Genomic DNA, 19,290 nt, shown 5'->3' on the forward strand with positions numbered 1-19,290 from the left:
TCATCCTCCTTAGAATCAAGTACAAAACAAGGCTATCTACTTTTACTATTATTTCCTAACTTTGTTCTAGAGGTATTCACCAATTCATTTAAACAGAAAGAAAGAAATCTAAATATTTGGAAATTTAAAAAGAGATATTTCAGGCTTCCTTAGTGGCGCAGTGGTTGAGAGTCCGCCTGCCAATGCAGGGGACGTGGGTTCGTGCCCCGGTCCAGGAAGATCCCACATGCCGCGGAGCGGCTGGGCCTGTGAGCCATGGCCACTGAGCCTGTGCATCCGGAGCCTGTGCTCCGCGGCGGGCGAGGCCACAATAGTGAGAGGCCCGTGTACCGCAAAAGAAAAAATAATAATAATAAATAAAAAATAATAAAAAGAGACATTTGCAGATGAGATGATTTGAAAACTTATGATAACTGAAGAAAATTATGTCAAACACAAAGGAAATTAATTAAGATGATCAGTATAAAATATATTGTATGTACAAAAATCAATGGCCTTATGTTATACAGCTAAAACTAAAACAATATTATATGTCAATTGTATCTCAATTTTAAAAAATAGGTTCCATAGCCCCAACAGCAACCAGTTAGAAGATAACATATTCCACCCATACTAACAAAAAACAAAACAAAAAGAAAAACCTTTGAAATATGTAGAAATAAGCTGAACAAAGCACGTGCAACACGAGCGGTGAAAATTTTAAAACACTTCCAAGAAATACAAAATAAAAGACTTCAGCCAATGGAATATGCAGCATTCTTGGATAGGAAGAATTAAAAATATCAATTGTCCCTGTTAATCTATAAACTTAACATGATCTATAAAAACTTTTTTCCAGCTATACAAGTTGATTATAACACTTATGGAGAAAAACAATCAAGAAATGCTAGCAAAATTCTGAAAAATAAGATTAACAAGGGATAACTCATCTTATCAAACATTAAGTATTTTATAAAGTTACAGTTATTAAAACAGTGGGGGGACTTCCCTGGTGGCACAGTGGTTAAGAATCCACCTGCCAATGCAGGGGACACGGGTTCGATCCCTCGTCCAGGAAGATCCCCCCATGCCACGGAGCAACTAAGCCCATGCGCCACAACTACTGAGCCTGCGCCCTAAAGCCCACGATCCACAACTACTAAAGCCCGTGCGCCTACAGCCCATGCTCTGCAACAAGAGAAACCCCCGCAATGAGAAGCCCTTGCAGCACAATGAAGAGTAGCCCCTGCTCACAGCAACTAAAGAAAGCCCGCATGCAGCAACGAAGACCCAATGCAGCCCAAAATAAATAAATAGATTAATTAATTGAAAAAAAACCCCAACCTTAACATTGGCTGATAGGGCAGACTGGATAAATACATCAAGGTAAAGCCATACAATGAGGTAGCCCCTTACTATAATATAGAAAAAGTATGATAGGCTAACTGAAAAAAGTAATGTGTAGAAATGTACACAGTACATTTATTATCTGTGTTACAAATGGAAGAAAAAAGGTATGTATATGTGTGTGTATGTATATGTGTGTGTGTGTATATATATATATATATACACACACAAACACACACACACACTTGCTATTTTAGAAAAGTGAAAAAAAAACTCAAAGCAAAGGTCAATAGAAAAGAAAAATTAAGATTAAAGAATTAATTCAGGATATGTCCAACATCCAAATAATAATGATTTTAGACAAACAGAACAGAGAAAATGGAAGAGGGAAGAACATTTTTGAACAAATACAAGAAAAATTTCCAGAACTGAAGGATGAAAGCTCCAAAGCTCCTATCCCAAAATAATTAATGAAAGAAAAAGACCCACATCAAGACCCATTACTATGAAATTTCAGGGCACCAATGATGAAGAGAAGATCTTTAAAGACACACAAACAATTAGGAATCAGGATAGCAGTAAAATTCTCCAAGCCTGGGAATTAGAAGTCAGTTAGGACAATGCTTTAAAAATTCCAGGGAAAAAAAATACGTCCTCAAATTCTATACACACCCCTAAAGATATTTTTAGACATGTAATTCCTCATGCAATTTACCTCCCATGGACCCCTTTCTCAGGAAGCTACTGGAGGATACATTCTATCAATCAATGGGGTAATCCATGAAAGAAGACAATATGGAAGCCAGGAAGCAGCAAAGGAAATTCCCAGAATGATAGAGAAGGGAAATCCCAGGCTGACACTTGAGTAGCAGCCCTAGTGATCAGAAAAAACCTAGGCTTCAATGAGACAATGACAATGGAGGACTCAGGAGGATGATCTCTAGGAAAAAAAGAAATAAACAGATTATCTAATAGGTCTGACTTTGTGGAAAACTAACCGTATTACAAGCCTATGGAAAGTTTGGGAAGAAGCGGCTTCCAATAGCAAAAAAAAAAAAAAGGTAATTATGAAATCCAGAAAAAAGTTGTACAAGAAAGAAAAAATAATCACATCACAGCTCAGCATGGAATAGTATTATATAGTCATAGTAATATAAAACATCAAATGCTGATTTTACCAAAATTATGATGTAACAATTATGGGAGGATTTATAAAATGGTAGTGACACGGCAGATGTGGGGTTTCAGGCTGTAACACCTGATGTACCATAAAGTTTTCCTTCTACTGATCTTGAATAAGAGCCACCAGTGAAAGGCAGTCTCAGCCTCCTCTGAGACATGAAATGTGTTAACTGTATAGTAACTGGTTTCTCAGCTACAGCATAATTTGGACCTACAGCAGATTACAGAAAACTCGGTTCCCTAACAGCAACGTGGAGAGACCACAGAAGTGAGAAATAGGTCTTACTTGCTACTTGACAGCCTTCAGATCTAAGGCAGATCTAAGGTCTTATGTCAAGCAACTACTAAAAAGAGATAATTACTCCTGGTCATCTCACAGAATTGTTAAATGAAAGACAGTACAGAAGAACATAGGCCGTGAAGACAGTCAGTGACAGTCTCACCTTTTCCATTTACTACTTCAGCTTGTATAAGTTATTTTGCTTTTCCTCTCTAAGCAATGGCCATAATTTACAGAAAGAAATAAATTTTTACACCATTACTCAGTATGTGTTTGTGTATAACTGAAACAAAAGTTTTACAAAATAATATATATAACATGAAAAGAATAAAAATGGAAGAGGACCATCCACACACACACAAATTTGTGGTGGCTCACTAAACTGATTTCAAGAATCGGTCATGACCTGTGCTTTGAAAAACACTGTAAAACTCCTTCACCTATAAAACATAAAATAGAACCTACTTAATAGGATCCATAGGATACTTCACAGGAATTACTTCTATAAAACTCGTAGTACAATGCCTAACACTTAAAATTAGTGCTTACCATATGTAGGCCCCATTATAAATATTTTACCCATATTAACTTGTTTAATCCTAACAGCTCCTTTATGAAGTAAGTACTATCATCATCATTCATTCTTATATACTGATGAAGAAACTGAGGTAAAGTGGTTAAATAGACTTGCCTATTCTCACACAGCTAGGGTATGGCAGAGTTAGGATTCAAAATCAAGTAGTGTGGCTCAGCAGATTGTGCTCTTAACTGCAAATGCTGCATAACCTTTATAGTAGAACATATGGGATTAAAGCTGGCAGGTGCAGGGTCTGAGTTGTAAGGTCTAGCTAAAAGATGTCATCAGCAAATGAGATTCAATTCAGTAAATATGCCCCCCAGGAGCCATATGTGATTCCATGGGGCACTGACCTTCTAACAAGGAAAAAATATGAGCCAAGGGGATAAGACCAAAGAGTAACAGTGATTTTTGCTAGAAAAGGAATGACAATTATATAGCTGTTGGGGAACAATTATTTCCTTTACTACTCACAGAAGCCCTTAGAGGGACCCCCTCCAGTCCTCGGAAATTTGCCCTACCCCACCTGGTCTCAGGTTTAGGTCTCTGGTTCTATCTTCAAAGCCACTTCCACTTCAACCAGTGATTGATTCAAGAAGAGAAGTGGGCTGGGCTGAGGCCCTGAACAAACTGACAGTGTAACTTAACTGTTTCCCTGAATTCCTCTTCCTAACTCTACTCCTGGCCACAGGCCTTCTACTCTTATCTAATTGTTATAGACACCCAGAACCCTTCTCCTTCCCATGGTCTCCATGGATCCCTTCCTTTTTAAGGCTAATACTATTACTCAGTTTCACTATCCTTTCATCTTCAGTCTCTCACATCATCAATTAGCTCTCCTCTTTCTCTTATATTTTCAATCTTCTTCTCTACCATTAAACATGATTAAGTCTCCCCAGTCTAACCAGGATCCCATGCAAAGCAGGATAACCTCCAGAATCTCTCTTCTTACCTCCTTTTTTTTTTTTTGGCCACACGGCACGCAGGATCTCAGTTCCCTGACCAGGGATCAAACCTGGGCCCCCTGCATTGGAAGTGCAGAGTCTTAACCACTGGACCACAGGGGAAGTCCCCTATCTTCTTTCCTCTTAACTATGTTAACCAGATATTCCTGAGAATCCCCTATATCTAGGTTTCATTACTTTGTGCTTGGGCGATTTTACTTACTTCAAGAAATTTTATGGCTAGAAAACACAAACAAAAAAAATAAAAGGGTGAACAAACTCAAAGAGGAAAAGAAAGAACAAATAGAAACCACCTCTAGTACCTGAAGGAGGAAAGGTTTCTGGAGTGGTTGCTGCAGTGCTGGCATTCCCCTCCCAAGGTTCTGTTCTGGTATCTGTGAACTGGTTATCTGGAAGCCATGTTCCATTTGGTGAAACTGCAGTGACTACAGAATTGGTGCTTACTGTTCTTGTGGTCCCATTGTCAGAGTCTGAAGAATTGACAGTGGTTACATAGGTGGGTCCCAGAGTTAGGCTTGGGCTGAATGTTGGTGCCAAGGAAGGAGAAGTTACTGAAGAAGTAGGATTTGAAGTTTTGGTCTCTTCTTTAAGTGATTCTGCTGTAGATGCTTTAATAGATGTTGTAACGCCTACTGAAGGTGAAACTACAAACACAAAAAAAGCAAGAAAACATCATACAAAGAATTTGAGAGCTCAACAGGTATGAGGCACAAAGCAGCAAGCCCTTACTACACTCTCAAACACTTGACGACCAATGAGCAGATACATACACACACACACACACACACACACACACACACACACACACTCACCCTCTTTTATTTTATTATCTTTTTAAAAAATTGAAGTATAATTGACTTACAATGTTCTGTCAGTCTCTGCTGTATAGCAAAGTGACTCAGTTACACATATATATACATTCTTTTTTAATATTCTTTTCCATTATTGTTTGTTAGAGAGATGGGATATAGTTCCCTGTGCTATATAGTAGGACCCTATTCTTTATCCATTCTAAATGTAATAGTTTGCATCTACCAACCCCAAACTCCCAGTCCATCCCTCTCCCTCCCCCTCTCCCCCTTGGAACCACAAGTCTGTCCTCTATGTCTGTGACTCTATTTCTGTTTCGTAGATAGGTCCATTTGTGGCATATTTTAGATTCCACATAAAAGTGGTATCATATGGGATCTTTCTTACTTCACTTAGTATGATAATCTCTAGTTGTATCCAAGTAGCTACAAATGGCATTATTTCGTTCCTTTTTTCCCCCATTCTTTTTTATGGCTGAGTAGTATTCCATTGTATATATGTACCACATCTTTATCTGTTGATCGACATTTAGGTTGTTTCCATGTTTTGGCTATTGTGAACAGTGCGGCTATGAACATAGGGGTGCATGTATCTTTTTGAATTACAGTTTTCTCTGGGTATATGCCAAGTAGCACATACTCTTCTTTTAATGCTGAATCCTTCCCTCACTTCCAAAGGATTACTGTCTAATGGAGGGAGAAACGGGATTCTTTACTTAGTTCCTCAGAATCAATATATGAGTCTTAAATAGCAACCGTCTTCTTTTCTTTTTTTTTAACTTTTCAGGAATGAATACATCTTTTTATTTAAAGTAGTATATGGTATAGAGAACAATGCTGAGCATAGCATACACTATAACCCAGAGATGTGCAAAGACATTTTACTATCACTTTTAAGTACAACTTTAATATTTTTTCTTTCTTCAGTATCACCGAGGCCTTCAAATTTGGGTCATTAAACATAAAACCAAAATTCTATTCCAAATACCAGTCTTATCAAATGGCACTTTACCTATGGTAGTGTTGTTGGCACCAACATGTATCAGACCACTGCCAAGCAGAACAAGAAGGAACCAGGAATCCATGTTGACCTGGAAAATAGAGAGCCATTTTAGATAAGGTCCCATTATACTGTAACTATGCCCAAACTATTCACCAAAGGAGTATATTGGGCAAACTCTTCCTAGCTATTAAAGTGCACACACAGGACCAATGATCTTTTGGGAGTCTGGTAAGCACAATTCCCCAGGAATCCAGCTACTTAATTGAATCTTTACACAACTATAAGTAAGAGCAGTGGTTCTCCACCTTGGCTGTACTTTAGAATCACTCAAAGAACTTAACAACAACAACAACAAATCCCTGTGCCAGATTACATCTCTGGGGGTGAGAGGCAGGTAGCAATCCGTTTAAAAGCTTCCCAGTTAATTGCTATGTGCAGCTTTAGTGTCTTCAGAATGAGAAGTATGGAGAAGGTAGGTTGACTGCATGAATGTACTGCCCTCCAAAGGAGACGTAATACAGCTGTTCTCAACCTTTTATTTCACTTCAAACCATATCAGAGGGCTATGGCACATTCCCATTGGTAGTAGTGGCTCATTCATCCATTCAGATGTCTATGCCCTATACTAAGCTAGGTACTAGGGAAACAACTAGGGAGCAATACCGTCAGAGGTCCCATTTTCATGAGACTCACAGCCTAGAGGTAATTTAATATGGTAGTGACTCTCCAAGGGAATCAGCACATGCCTCTCCATGGGGCACATGACAATCTCTGAGGGAGCGTGAAGAAATGCAGGTGGTTTATGCACATCCCAGGAGTTTGCCTCTGGTACCAATAACCATGCCTAGCAGGGAATTGGGTTCAGCCAGTGGCCTTCCCAAGGCACAGCCATACAAGATTTGACCAGTTCCCCTCTTTCCCCCGATCATTATCCAAAATTGGGAAAGCATACAATTCCCTCCATAAGGGTTAGAAAACAGATTGGAAGGCTGATTATTATGTATGTATCCATGTCTATTCTTGATAAACCAATAGGACATGGTTTTAGGAAAAATAACAATGTATTTGCGGGGAGGGGGTTAGACCATCACCACATTCCATATATCAAAATAAGATCCAGATGGGCTGAAAAATTAAATGCTTACAAACACATTTTAAGAGGGAATAAATGCAAATGTGAGTGCAGAGTGAGGAAGGATTTTCTAAACATAAATGCACTGTAAGAAATCACAAAGGAATAAATCACAAAGGTAAAAATGGAATATCTGACAATAGAAAAAAATAAAAGCTACAAAATATAAAAGAAATCAATCATAAACAATGTTCATGGATAGGAGGACTCAATATTGTCAAGACGTCAATTCTTCCCAACTTGGTTTATAGATTCAGTGCAATCTCAATCAAAATCCTACCTTTGTGGATATCAAGAACTGGTTAAGTTTATATAGAGACGCAAAAGACTGAGAATAGGTAGCTCAATACTGAAGCAAAGTTGGAGGATTACTGTAAAAGCAAATAGTAATATAAAAAAGCAAACAGTAATCATGGCAGTGTGGTATTGGTGAGAGAACAGACAAATAGACAAATGGAACATGAGCGAGAACCCAGATATAGACCCACATAAATATAGTCAATGGATCTTTTACAAAGGAACAAAGGCAATACAATGGAGCAAAGATAAAGATAGTCTTTTCAAAAAATGGTGCTGGAATAGCTCAGCATACATATACAACAAAAAAAGAAAGAAAAAAAATCTAGACACAGACCTTACACTCTTCACAAAAATTAACTCAAAATGAATCACAGACCTAGATGTAAATGCAAAAGACTCCTGGAAGATAACATAGGAGAAAATCTACATGACCTTGGGTTTAGCAATGACTTTTAAGATACAACACCAAAGGCAGAGCCATAAAAAAATAATCAATAAGTTGCACTTCATCAAAATTAAAAACTTCTGCTCTACAAAAGACAATGTCAAGAGAATGAGAACACAAGCCACAGACTGCGAGAAAATATTTGCCAAACACACATCAGGTAAAGGACTGCTATCCAAAATCAAGAACTCTTAAAACTCAACAATAAAAAAACTATCAACCCAATTAAAAAATAGACCTGAACAGACAAAGAAGATACACAAATGGCAAAAATGCATATGAAAAGATGTTCAGCAACATATGTCATTAGGGAATTGCAAATTAAAACAATGAGACACCACTACACACCGATCAGAATGCCCAAAATCCAAAACACTGACAACATCAAATCCCGGTGCTTCTGCGGAGCAGCATAAACTCTCATTCATTGTGGGAATTCAAAATGGTGTAGCCACTTTGGAAGGCAGTTTGGTGGTTTCTTACAAAACTAAACATATTCTTACCATATGACCCAAGCAATTGTGCTCCTTGGTACTCAAAATAGAACTCAAACTACTGATGGTAATACCAATTAGCCTATAATAAAAAACTCCTTTCCAGAAAGATTATACAAGAATCTTAAAGGTGCCCACATTGTTTTCTGACCCATTTCCAAGGTTCTATTCTTGAGTATATGTAAATAATCTGAAACTCAGATTAAAATGATATGGAGCTATTCATTAAGTGGAAAAATACAAACAATCCAAATACCCAAAAATAGGGAAAATAGGGAAAAGTCAGTAGTATTACGCTGCTTTTCAAGACAATAATTGTTGCTATTCGATATGCTATATTCGAAGAATTTAAGAAAATGGAACAAGCCCATCATTTTTAAGCTTAAAAAAACCCATCAGATCAAAACTGAATATAGGGACTTCCCTGGTGGTGCAGTGGTTAAGACTCCATGCTCCGAATGCAGGAGGCCTAGGTTTGATCCCTGGTCAGGGAACTAGATCTCACATGCATGCTGCAACTGAGTTCACACACCACAATTAAGGAGCCTGAGAGCAGCAACTAAGGAGCCTGAGAGCTGCAACTAAGACCTGGCACAACCAAATACATAATAATAAAATAAGTAAATAAATACTAAAAAAACTCTGAATATACCATTTGATCTCAACTAAAGTTATGTATGTATATGAATGTATATGCATGAAAGTAAGCCTGGAAGGAAAAATCTATAAACATTTTAGCATAGCATTTTTTGATTTTTATTTTCTTTATATTGTATTTTATTTCCAAGATTTTTCAAATAAGGAGGATGATATTTTTATAAATAAAAATAATCAATAAAAGTAAGTTAAAAAGAAAATAGATTTCACTACAAAGCATGAATATAAGAAGCAAAACTAAAGGAAGGAAACTGCAGAGGAAAGTGAAGTGAAAGAATTCAAGGAAAAGAACAAATGCATACTGGATGGCAAGTTGGAGAGGATTTGTATGCATAAACTAGGGAGTGAGAGGCATGTCAGAATTTAAGAAGAGCCATGTCAGTAACAAGGTAGATCCATGGACCACAACCAGGAAAACCATCGTAAAGGCCTCATTCTTCCCAGAGGATATAAAGACCCTCAGGTAAATTCCTGTGAGTTCTGACACCCTGACTAAACTGCAACCACACCTATGCTTAACTTTCCCTCCTCCAGTCTCCAAGTCTTTCATTCCAAGTATTCCAAAGCTGCAAAGTCAGGAAGTACAGTTGAGGTTTCCTCAGCCCTCTAGGATGCCATATGCAAACCATCCTTCCTGGAGTCTGCTCTAATACGCCCTGTTCTTGAGGGCTTTTTTGCCTTATGATTTCCTGGCACTCACTTGTCACTGAAGACACTGCATTGTGGCTCACAGTTTTCTTCCCATTCCAAAGTCCTGATATTCTCCTGGAAGATTTTGTTTCAACATCTTTACAGATGACAGCCACAATTCACATCCAGACAAGTCTCTGAGTTCCCTGACTTCCTCACCTCCAATGACCTTATACCTCCACTCCACTGGGGCTGGTCATGACAATGGCTGCACTCTAGATTTTTTTTTTTTTTTTTTTTGCAGTACGAGGGCCTCTCACTGCTGTGGCCTCTCCCGTTGCAGAACACAGGCTCCGGACGCGCAGGCTCAGCAGCCATGGCTCACGACCCAGCCGCTCCGTGGCATGTGGGATCCTCCCGGACTGGGGCACGAACCCGTGTCCCCTGCATCGGCAGGTGGACTCTCAACCACTGCGCCACCAGGGAAGCCCTGCACTCTAGATTTTGTCAGCACCAGGAAAAGCTCTCATACTGAATCTTACTTTCCTACTCTCCAACCATACTCCTTTATCCTTGCAGTTCACACTCTATTATGTCTACTATACCTGCACTTTGACCTCACCCAGGCTTTCAGTCCCTTGAACCTCTAATTTTCTTTCCAATATCTCTGTTCTGTCTTATTTCCTTCTCTACTCAACCAAGAAAACTTGGTGTTAGCTCAATCACTACCTTGCTAATATCCTAAATTCTTTTGCTACGTTGTTCTTCTATTACACCTACATGGGGGAAATATTCCCCAACCGTAAACTAATCCAACTGTCAGCCCTACACCTGGACTGCCAAATGTTCCTTAAGAAAATCAAACAACCCATAAGGTTAAGATCACTGTTTCTGCCTCAGTGGAACTCTGAACACTTTCTGCAATCTTTCTATATTTCCCTACTCAGCTCTCTCTCTAATGCTCCAGTGATTTCAAAGAACCTCCTCTCCTCTCCAACCATCTCCTCTCACATCCTTGGCTGTTGGTCTTGCCTTCACTTCAGAGATAAGAGAAACCACTAGACTGGGATACCCTTACCTACCAGTCACCTTATTTACAAATTTCTTCCTTCTCTGCAATTCCTCCCAAGAATCTCAGTCCCTTAGGAACCTTGTCCTGTAGATCCTCTAACACCATCTCCTAGGTTTAACACCCTTTCATAACAGCATTTAAACACAATTAAGAATTTCTCAAAGAAAAGAACTCCTTTTAGTCTGTATCAATCCTCCAGCTAGCATTCTCTCTACTCCACTTCACAGCCAAATTTCTAGAAAGAGTTGTCTCCATGGCAATCTGGCTTCTTTTTCCACCATTCCACTAAAACAGCTACCTCCATATTTTTAAAGAATGAGCTCTTTAAAAATATTTCCAACTCATTCACAAAGGTCTATTTTCCTCGATATATAAAGGACTCCTACACATTAAGAGATGGCAAAAGAGTAAAAGAGATGAAACAGACAATTCACAGAAAACTAAATAGTTCTCTTAATAAGAAAAAATGCTTAAACTCACTCATGATCAAAGAAAGCCAAATTAAAGCCATACTGTGATATCATTTTTCACCTGTCACATAGGCAAATATAAAAAAACTTTAACAACACTGCGTTGGAGCAAGGGTTTGTGTAAACAAGTACTCTTATATGATCTGTAAATATTTATCAGAATTACAAAAGCACAAACACTTTGACACAATTCTACTTGAGAATTTTACAGATATACCCATACTTTTAAAGTGACCTATAGGTTATTCAATGAAACATAGTCTGCAATAGAAAGAGACTGAAAATAACCTAAATGTTTACCAGTGGGAGAGGGAGACATGTTTAAATAAATTATGGCATATTCATAAAATGGAATACTATGCAGCTATTAAACAAAATGAGGCTCTTTGGAGATCATTTTATTTTAGCACACAAGCCTTTTTTAAAAATTTTGAACCATCTTAAAAATAACTTTTGCGGGACTTCCCTGGTGGCGCAGTGGTTAAGAATCTGCCTGCCAGTGCAGGGGACACGAGTTCCATCCCTGGTCCAGGAAGATCCCACATGCCACAGAGCAACTAAGCCCATGTGTCACAACTACAGAGCCTGCACTCTAGAGCCTGCGAGCTACAACTACTGAGCCCACGTGCCACAACTACTGAAGCCTGTGCACCTAAAGCCCATGCTCTGCAACAAGAGAAGCTACTGAAATGAGAAGCCCACACACTGCAACAAAGAGTAGCCCCCGCTCTCCGCAACTAGAGAAAGCCCGCGTGCAGCAATGAAGACCCCACACAGCCAAAAAAACAATAATAATAACTTTTGCAAAAAACTCAAAATTCATGAGAGGAGGGACTTCCCTAGTGGTCTGGTGGTTAAGAATCCGCCTTCCAATGCAGGGGACGTGGGTTCCATCCCTGGTTGGGGAACTAAGATCCCACATGACGCGGGGTAACTAAGCCCATGCACTCCAACTACTAAGCCCGTGCACCACGACTAGAGAGCCCATGTGCCACAACTACAGAGCCCACATGCTCTGTATCCTGCATGCCACAACTAGAGAGCCTGCGCAGTGCAACTAGAGAGAAGCCTGTGCACCGCAACAAAGAGCCTTCATGACTCAACGAAAGATCCTGCATGCTGCAACTAAGACCCAATGCAGCCATAAATAAATAAATAAATAAATATTTTTAAAAAATTTCACAAGAGGAAAAGCCTACTGGTATTTCTTTCTCCTTCGCCCATCCCCCTTTCTCTTCCTCTCTTCCCCACCCTTCTCTGTGTGTGTCTGTCTCTCTCTCTCTCTCTCACACACACACACACACACACACACACACACACACACACACACACACGACTTCTTTGTTGTTAAATCCCTCAACCTCTCTGTCACATCTGATTTACTGACATCCCATACTCTCCCAAATTTATCTCTTCCCCATACCTCTCTCTGAATTGAGGATTTTGAAAGCTGGTTCTATGACGGAGGCCTAGTCTTGACACAGATGAACAGGTAAATAGTTTGAATCTGAGGGAAATATGCACTATCAAACGTCAGAAGGAAACCAGCCCTCCCTTTCAGCTATAGTCTGCACGATGCCAGGAAGCCTGTGCACAAATTCTAATAGTAGGAATGGTTCTGCCTTGTCACAGGATGATTTTTAGATGAGCTATTTGTGATACTTTTATTTTATTTTAAAAATTAGTTTGTCTGACAACTTCTTTTAAAACTAAATATACACCTAACTTTACGACCCAATAATTCCATTTCTATATATTTACACAGGAGAAATAAGAACATATGTCCAAGAAAAGACTAGTACAAGAATGTTCATAACAAAAAGCTGAAAATAATCCAAGTAACTATCGCTAACAGAATATAAACGGAAAGTGGTTTTTTTCTTACAATGGAATATTACTCAGTAATAAAAAGGAAAGAACTACTGATATACACAAAAACATGGATGAATCTAAAAAACATCATGCTGAGTGAAAAAAGTCTTACATAACATACGACTCCATACAGATGAAGTTCTAGAAAAAGCAAAACTAATCTGTGGTGGAAAAATCAGAACAATGGTTGCCTGGGAAAGAGATGGAGGATTTACTGAAAAGGAACATGAGGGTACTTCCTGGACAACAGTAATATTCTATATCTTGACAAGGAAATAGGTTGTGTGGGTGTATGAATTTTTCAGAACTCACTGAATGATAACTTAAGATTTGTGCATTTCACTGTACATAAATTTTATCTCTAAAAAGATTCCACCCATAAACACATGTTGTAAATGATATGTATGCTTAAATAACTGGGAAGAAGTACACTGATATACACAACTTACTTTGAAATACATTAAAAACAATATGGATTGATGAATACAGGGGATGGATAGACAGATACAGTAGAGTAAAATGTCAATTGTAGAATTTCGCTGGGTGGATATAAAATTCTCTCAACTCTTCTCTACATTTTAAATGTTTAGAATAAAAGGCTGATTACAAAAATCAGTTCTGAGAGAACTGGTATTTTCATGGTATTGCACTGCATAATCTTGGGACATAGTATTTTGCCCATTTATTCAAGTTTTTATGTTCAAAGTGTTACTGTATTTTTTGTCCTATTCATTTCTTCCTGGTTTTTAAATATTATGTTACCATTATGAATGGAATCTTTTTTTAAAATTGCAGCTTCACTAAGGTAAAACTGACATATAAAATTATAAGATATTTAAAGTGTACACTGTGGTGATACTATATACATATACATTGTGAAAGAATTTCCCCCATCTAGTTAATTAATACATTCATCACCTCACCTGTTTATCTTTTTTGGGGGCAGAGAAAATTTAAGTTCTAATCTCTTAGCAAATTTCAATTATACAATAGAGTGTTGTCAAATATAGTTACCATCTTTTATGTTAGATCCTTAGACCTTATTCATCTTCTAGCTGAAATGAGTGGAATCTTTTAATGTTATTTATTAATAGATTACTTTTCTTATATAGGAAAGACATTGGTCCTCCTCCCCTTCACTGAAATTATAAGCTATTAAAATAAATAAATAAAGCATGCTCATTACAAGACATACAAACAGGGAATTCCCTGGTGGTCTAGTGGGTAGGACTCAGTGCTTTCACTGCCGGGGCCCGGGTTCAGTCCCTGGTCAGGGAACTAAGATCCTGCAAGCTAGGCATGGCACAGCCAAACAACAACAACAAAAGACACAAATGGAACTGATGGATATAAAGAAAAATCTAAGTCTCATTCACCTCCTGCCTGTCCCATTTCCCAAAAGTGATCACTAAACACTTTCTTTCATATACTTTAGAGATTTCCTATACTATAAAATTATATACCTACACATAAAAAATAAATAAATAAACAGGATAGTAGATCTGCTGCCTACAGCTTGCATTTTTACTTAAATAATAAATCCTGGACATCTTCCACATCAATACTTTCCAGCTACTTTTCTTTTCAGTAGCTGCATAGTGCTTTATCATATGGATATACCACAATCATTTTAACCAGTCTTTCTGTTTGCTTTTGTTAGGTAGGAGTTAACTGTATATGATTTCCTCCTCTATCTTACACGTTTTTAATATTAATTAATTAATTATTTTTTGGCTGCGTTGGGTCTTCATCGCTGCGTGCAGGCTTTCTCTTGTTGCGGTGTGCGGTCTTCTCATTGTGGTGGTTTCTCTTTGTTGTGGAGCACGGCCTCTAGGCACACGGGCTTCAGTAGTTCTGGCTCGCGGGCTCTAGAGTGCAGGCTTGGTAGTTGTGGCGCACGGGCTTAGTTGCTCCACGACATGTGGGATCTTCCCAGACCAGGGCTTGAACCTGTGTCTCCTGCATTGGCAGGCGGATTATTAACCACTGCGCCACCAGGAGGTCCTTACACGTTATTTTTGATTGGGCAAGAGTGGCCTGAGTAAAGACTGAATTATATACTCCAGGAAAGCCAAATAATGGAAGAAACTCAAGCTTATACATTTTTCATTTTTTTCAAACACCCTTGTGAATAATAAGCCTTTGGTTATGTGAGTATAGAATAAATGAGCAGGGAGGCTTTGGGAGATGAGTCATGAAGGTCTGGGCAGTTCCCTAATTTATTGGACACAATGGCATACACACTGTATCCTTTCTCCTACCCCACCACACCCAGACAAAAGGCTAATATACAGTTCTTTTTTCATTACAAAAACATTTCTTACTTAAAAAAATTTGTTTCCACTGCACATACATTAGGGAGATAAACCAGGAAAGTTTAACATTCAAATAACAAAGGAAAACCAAGATGCCATTAGCGATACTTAAAAGCCTTAGGACAAACAACAAAGCAAGTTCTGAAAAATTATAGCTATTGTTTTCCTAATATTTTAGTGTCTAAGAACGTTTCCTAAACGTTCTTAAAATTCAAATTCAGCATAGCAGATCTGAGACATTCCCCAGGAAATCATGTGGAGGCTGAATTCTGCAGTGGGGACATGGACGGTGGGCATTGTTCATTGGCTGTTAAATCACTCACACTTGCCCTCCCATCTCAAATCCCAGTCTGCACTGAGCACTTGGTATGCTTCCTCTCACTTAATCCTTCACAATCCTATGATGCTGATATTGGTGTTATTACAACTTACCATGCTGTGTACCTTGTGGGGGAGGGAGTCTTTCTTGAATTGCAATCAATTATACATGCTTACACACATTTCAGGGGTAAATTATTTTAAATATATATACTGCACCCAAGATGAAGGAACCATCACAGGCATATTGAGTATCTAGTAAAGAAAGAATTTTTGAGCTTCTGGCCAAAGAGAAACACTCCTTGCCCAGATGTACACTCCCTGTCAATGGACCCTGAGGTCCGGAGAGACATGCCACCCTCACCTAAGAACAAGGAGAGGAAGAAAGAAAGAAAACTGGATGCTAGTACTAAGGAGAACACGCCCATTCCTCAGCTAGGTGTAGACAAGTGACTAAATTCTGGCCAAGGAGATATAAGCTAAAGTATATTATGAGATCTCTAGGAAGGTGGTTTAACAGGGAGGGAGGTAGGGAGTCTTTTTTCCCTGTTCTCTCTCTCCTGTAATCTAGAATTCAGATGTGATGATTAGAGCCCCAGCAGCCACTATGGGCCCTGAAGTGACTTTCAAGATAATAGAATAGAGAGCTAGAAAGAGACCAAGTTCTCTGATGACACTGTTGAACTGCCATACCAGTCCTGCTCACTTTCAGATTTCATATATACAAGAAAGAAATAAACCTATTTTCTGATATATGCAACCAACCCCAATCCTGATACAGATAGTTATAAAGAATAAGAAGACCAACTCCTAACATTATGACTTGCTATGGATAAGGAATGGAAACGATGAGGGTGCTCTGAAATGCATTTTCCTTGGTGCTCTTGCTAGGAAGCACAATGTGGCATACATTTGCTAAAGAAAAAATGTTAAAAGAATTAATGTTATGAAGTTCCCACTAGCAAAGGAGAGCTCAGCCAATCTGCACATTCTCCAGAGTAGAGACTCTGGCTGTGATAGCTTCCATTAAGAGTCCATCTATACAAAGCTAAGCATTCAATATTCAATACATTGATAAAATATGATCAAGTATCAGGTACAATTTATCTCAATATTTGGCCTTTTATCTCAGTTAAATCTCAGAGCAACTCTACATGAGAGAGATTCTTCATATTCCCATTTTGAAGATAAAGAAATTGAGAGATGGTCACATAGCTGGTAGTTGTAGAAGCAGAATTCAAATCCAGGTCTACCGGACTTTTCTTCACATATCACTGACCCTTCAAAAGCTTAAAGACTGTTGAAAGATGTCTCCCAGGTGTGGAAGAAACAAAGCGGCAGCTAGGAATGTTATGTTCTGCCTGAGCCTTCTTCTAGAGCTTTTCAGGTTCTCTGATTTGAGAACAAGGCACCTAGATGGAGAGTTCAGTTCCTTCAGCTAACTGTTCACTCATTAACATTATATTATTTATTATTAAGATCAAAAACTATTTTTACAACTATAATCCTTGGTTGCCTGCTATGTGCTAGGCATTTGTATGAGGCATTCTATATACTTTAACCTAATTAATCCCCACAACCACCTTTTGAGTTAGGTACTGTTTTTCCATTCTACAAATGAATAAAGATCACAGAGGTTAAGGAATTTGTCCAAGGCCACATACCTAGTAAGTGCCTACTAGGATTCAAACTCAGGGCTTTTAAAACTCCAAAGTTCCCCCCTGCCAATGCAGGGGACACGGGTTCATGTCCTGGCCCAGGAAGATCCCACATGCTGTGGAGCAACTAAGCTCGTGCGCCACGACTACTGAGCCTGCGTTCTAGAGCCCGTAAGCCACAACTACTGAAGCCCGCATGCCTAGAGCCCATGCTCCACAACAAGAGAAGCCACCGCAATGAGAAGCCTCCACACCACAACGAAGAGTAGCCTCTGCTCACCGCAACTAGAGAAAGCCCACATGCAGCAACGAAGACCCAAGCAGCCAAAAAAACAAATAAATAAATAAATTTAAACAAAAAACAAAAAACAAAAAACCTCCAACCAGATAATGGGAATACACAGACAGATTAGATATGGACTAGGTATAGACTGCCATCAAGTAGTTCACTAACCAGCAGTGAGGCACAAATAAGCTATTTATTTCAAACCCTGAATTATCACCTGGCATAATGTTAGTCAATTAACACTAAGGCGAGGTAGTAAAACTGCACACCACAGAAGGATTTTCAGGGGAGGCAATGCTTGAGATGAACTTGGAAGGAAAAAGAGCAGTTAGCCAGGAGAAGGGTCAGAAACAAGAAAAAGTCTTTAAAGCAAAGAAGACTTTGAAGCTTGAAAAGATCTATCTTGTTCCAGGAATGGCAAAGAGCTAGGTAAGGGCATGAAGCAGGACCTCGATAAACATTTGCTAAATGAATGTGAAAATGGCAGACATGAAAGACTGGGGTCTGTGAGGATATGTGGAGGAAATGCAGGAGATGAGGCTAGAAGAAGCAGCGAACAGATCACAAAGGGGCCTGTTAGGCCACATTAAAAAGTTTTTACTTTCCACTGAACACACTGAGGAACCACCAGAGGCTTTAACACAGGGAGGTTGACCATAACAATATGGATTTTCAAACAATGACTAACAGTAGGGTAGAGGATCAACTGGTGTGGTTTGAGGTTAGAAGGGCTGCTGACTGAAGCTTTCTGAAATAATCTAGCCAATGAACCAGGAGGACCTCAGAGCAGGGCTGATAAGTGTATAGGGACAGAACTGAAAACTTAACAATGAGATGCCAGAGGTAAGGAAGGCCCAGGTCCCTGACTTAGATGAATCTCAATGCTATATGCAGGAGAATGATTGCTTTGAGACATACCATAGGGAAGGTGATGAGCTTAGTTCTGAACATTGAGAACAGTACAGTACTACAGTATATGCTGTACCTACAGGGGAAGGAATGGGGGTGAAGGGTTGGAGGAGGGGCAGAACGGCAGACAGGCAATGACAGAGCAGCCGCCACGGAAGTCAGGCAATAAACCAAAGAAAAGAAGACAGCTGTAGAGATTGACAAAAGCAGCAACGAGCAAGCCAGGCAGGAGACATCTGACAAACACAGGAGGCAGGAGTAGGTGGGTGCTGATGAGTAAAAAACTGACACATGCCTGGGACTTCCCTGATGGTCCAGTAGCTAAGACTCCAAGTTCCCAATGCAGGGGCCTGGGTTCGATCCCTGGTCAGGGAACTAGATCCCACATGCCGCAACTAAGAGTTCGCACGCAGCAACTCAAAAGATCCCACATGCTGCAACTAAGACCTGGCACAGCCAAATAAATAAATAAATAATCAAACAAGCCAACAACAAAATATAATTCTCAACTTAAAAAAAAAAATTTGACACATGCCACTAAGGGAGGGTGGAGTAGGAATGGCACACACACGCTGAATACTTGCTAGTGA

The 19,290-nt window shown here is 39.1% G+C and overlaps 1 protein-coding gene across 8 annotated transcripts in view; it reads right to left on the reverse strand.

Moving 5' to 3' along the window:
- Nucleotides 1-19,290, reverse strand: part of PTPRA (protein tyrosine phosphatase receptor type A) — a 182,655-nt gene that overhangs the window by 64,866 nt on the left and 98,499 nt on the right. For 3 of the 8 annotated variants that reach the window (XM_065892210.1, XM_065892209.1, XM_065892208.1), the window contains exons 1-2: nucleotides 6,152-6,227; nucleotides 4,633-4,974 (exon numbers count right to left, since the gene is read on the reverse strand). In XM_065892210.1, coding sequence (XP_065748282.1) covers nucleotides 4,633-4,974; nucleotides 6,152-6,224 — 415 coding nt within the window. In that variant the 5' untranslated portion in view covers nucleotides 6,225-6,227. Of the gene's footprint in view, nucleotides 1-4,632; nucleotides 4,975-6,151; nucleotides 6,231-19,290 lie in introns of those variants that run through there. The other 5 variants (XM_065892207.1, XM_065892206.1, XM_065892205.1 and 2 more) reach the window with 2 other exon arrangements.

Source organism: Phocoena phocoena, chromosome 15 (genome assembly GCF_963924675.1).
Source record: "Phocoena phocoena chromosome 15, mPhoPho1.1, whole genome shotgun sequence".
Classification (NCBI taxonomy): Eukaryota; Metazoa; Chordata; class Mammalia; order Artiodactyla; family Phocoenidae; genus Phocoena; species Phocoena phocoena.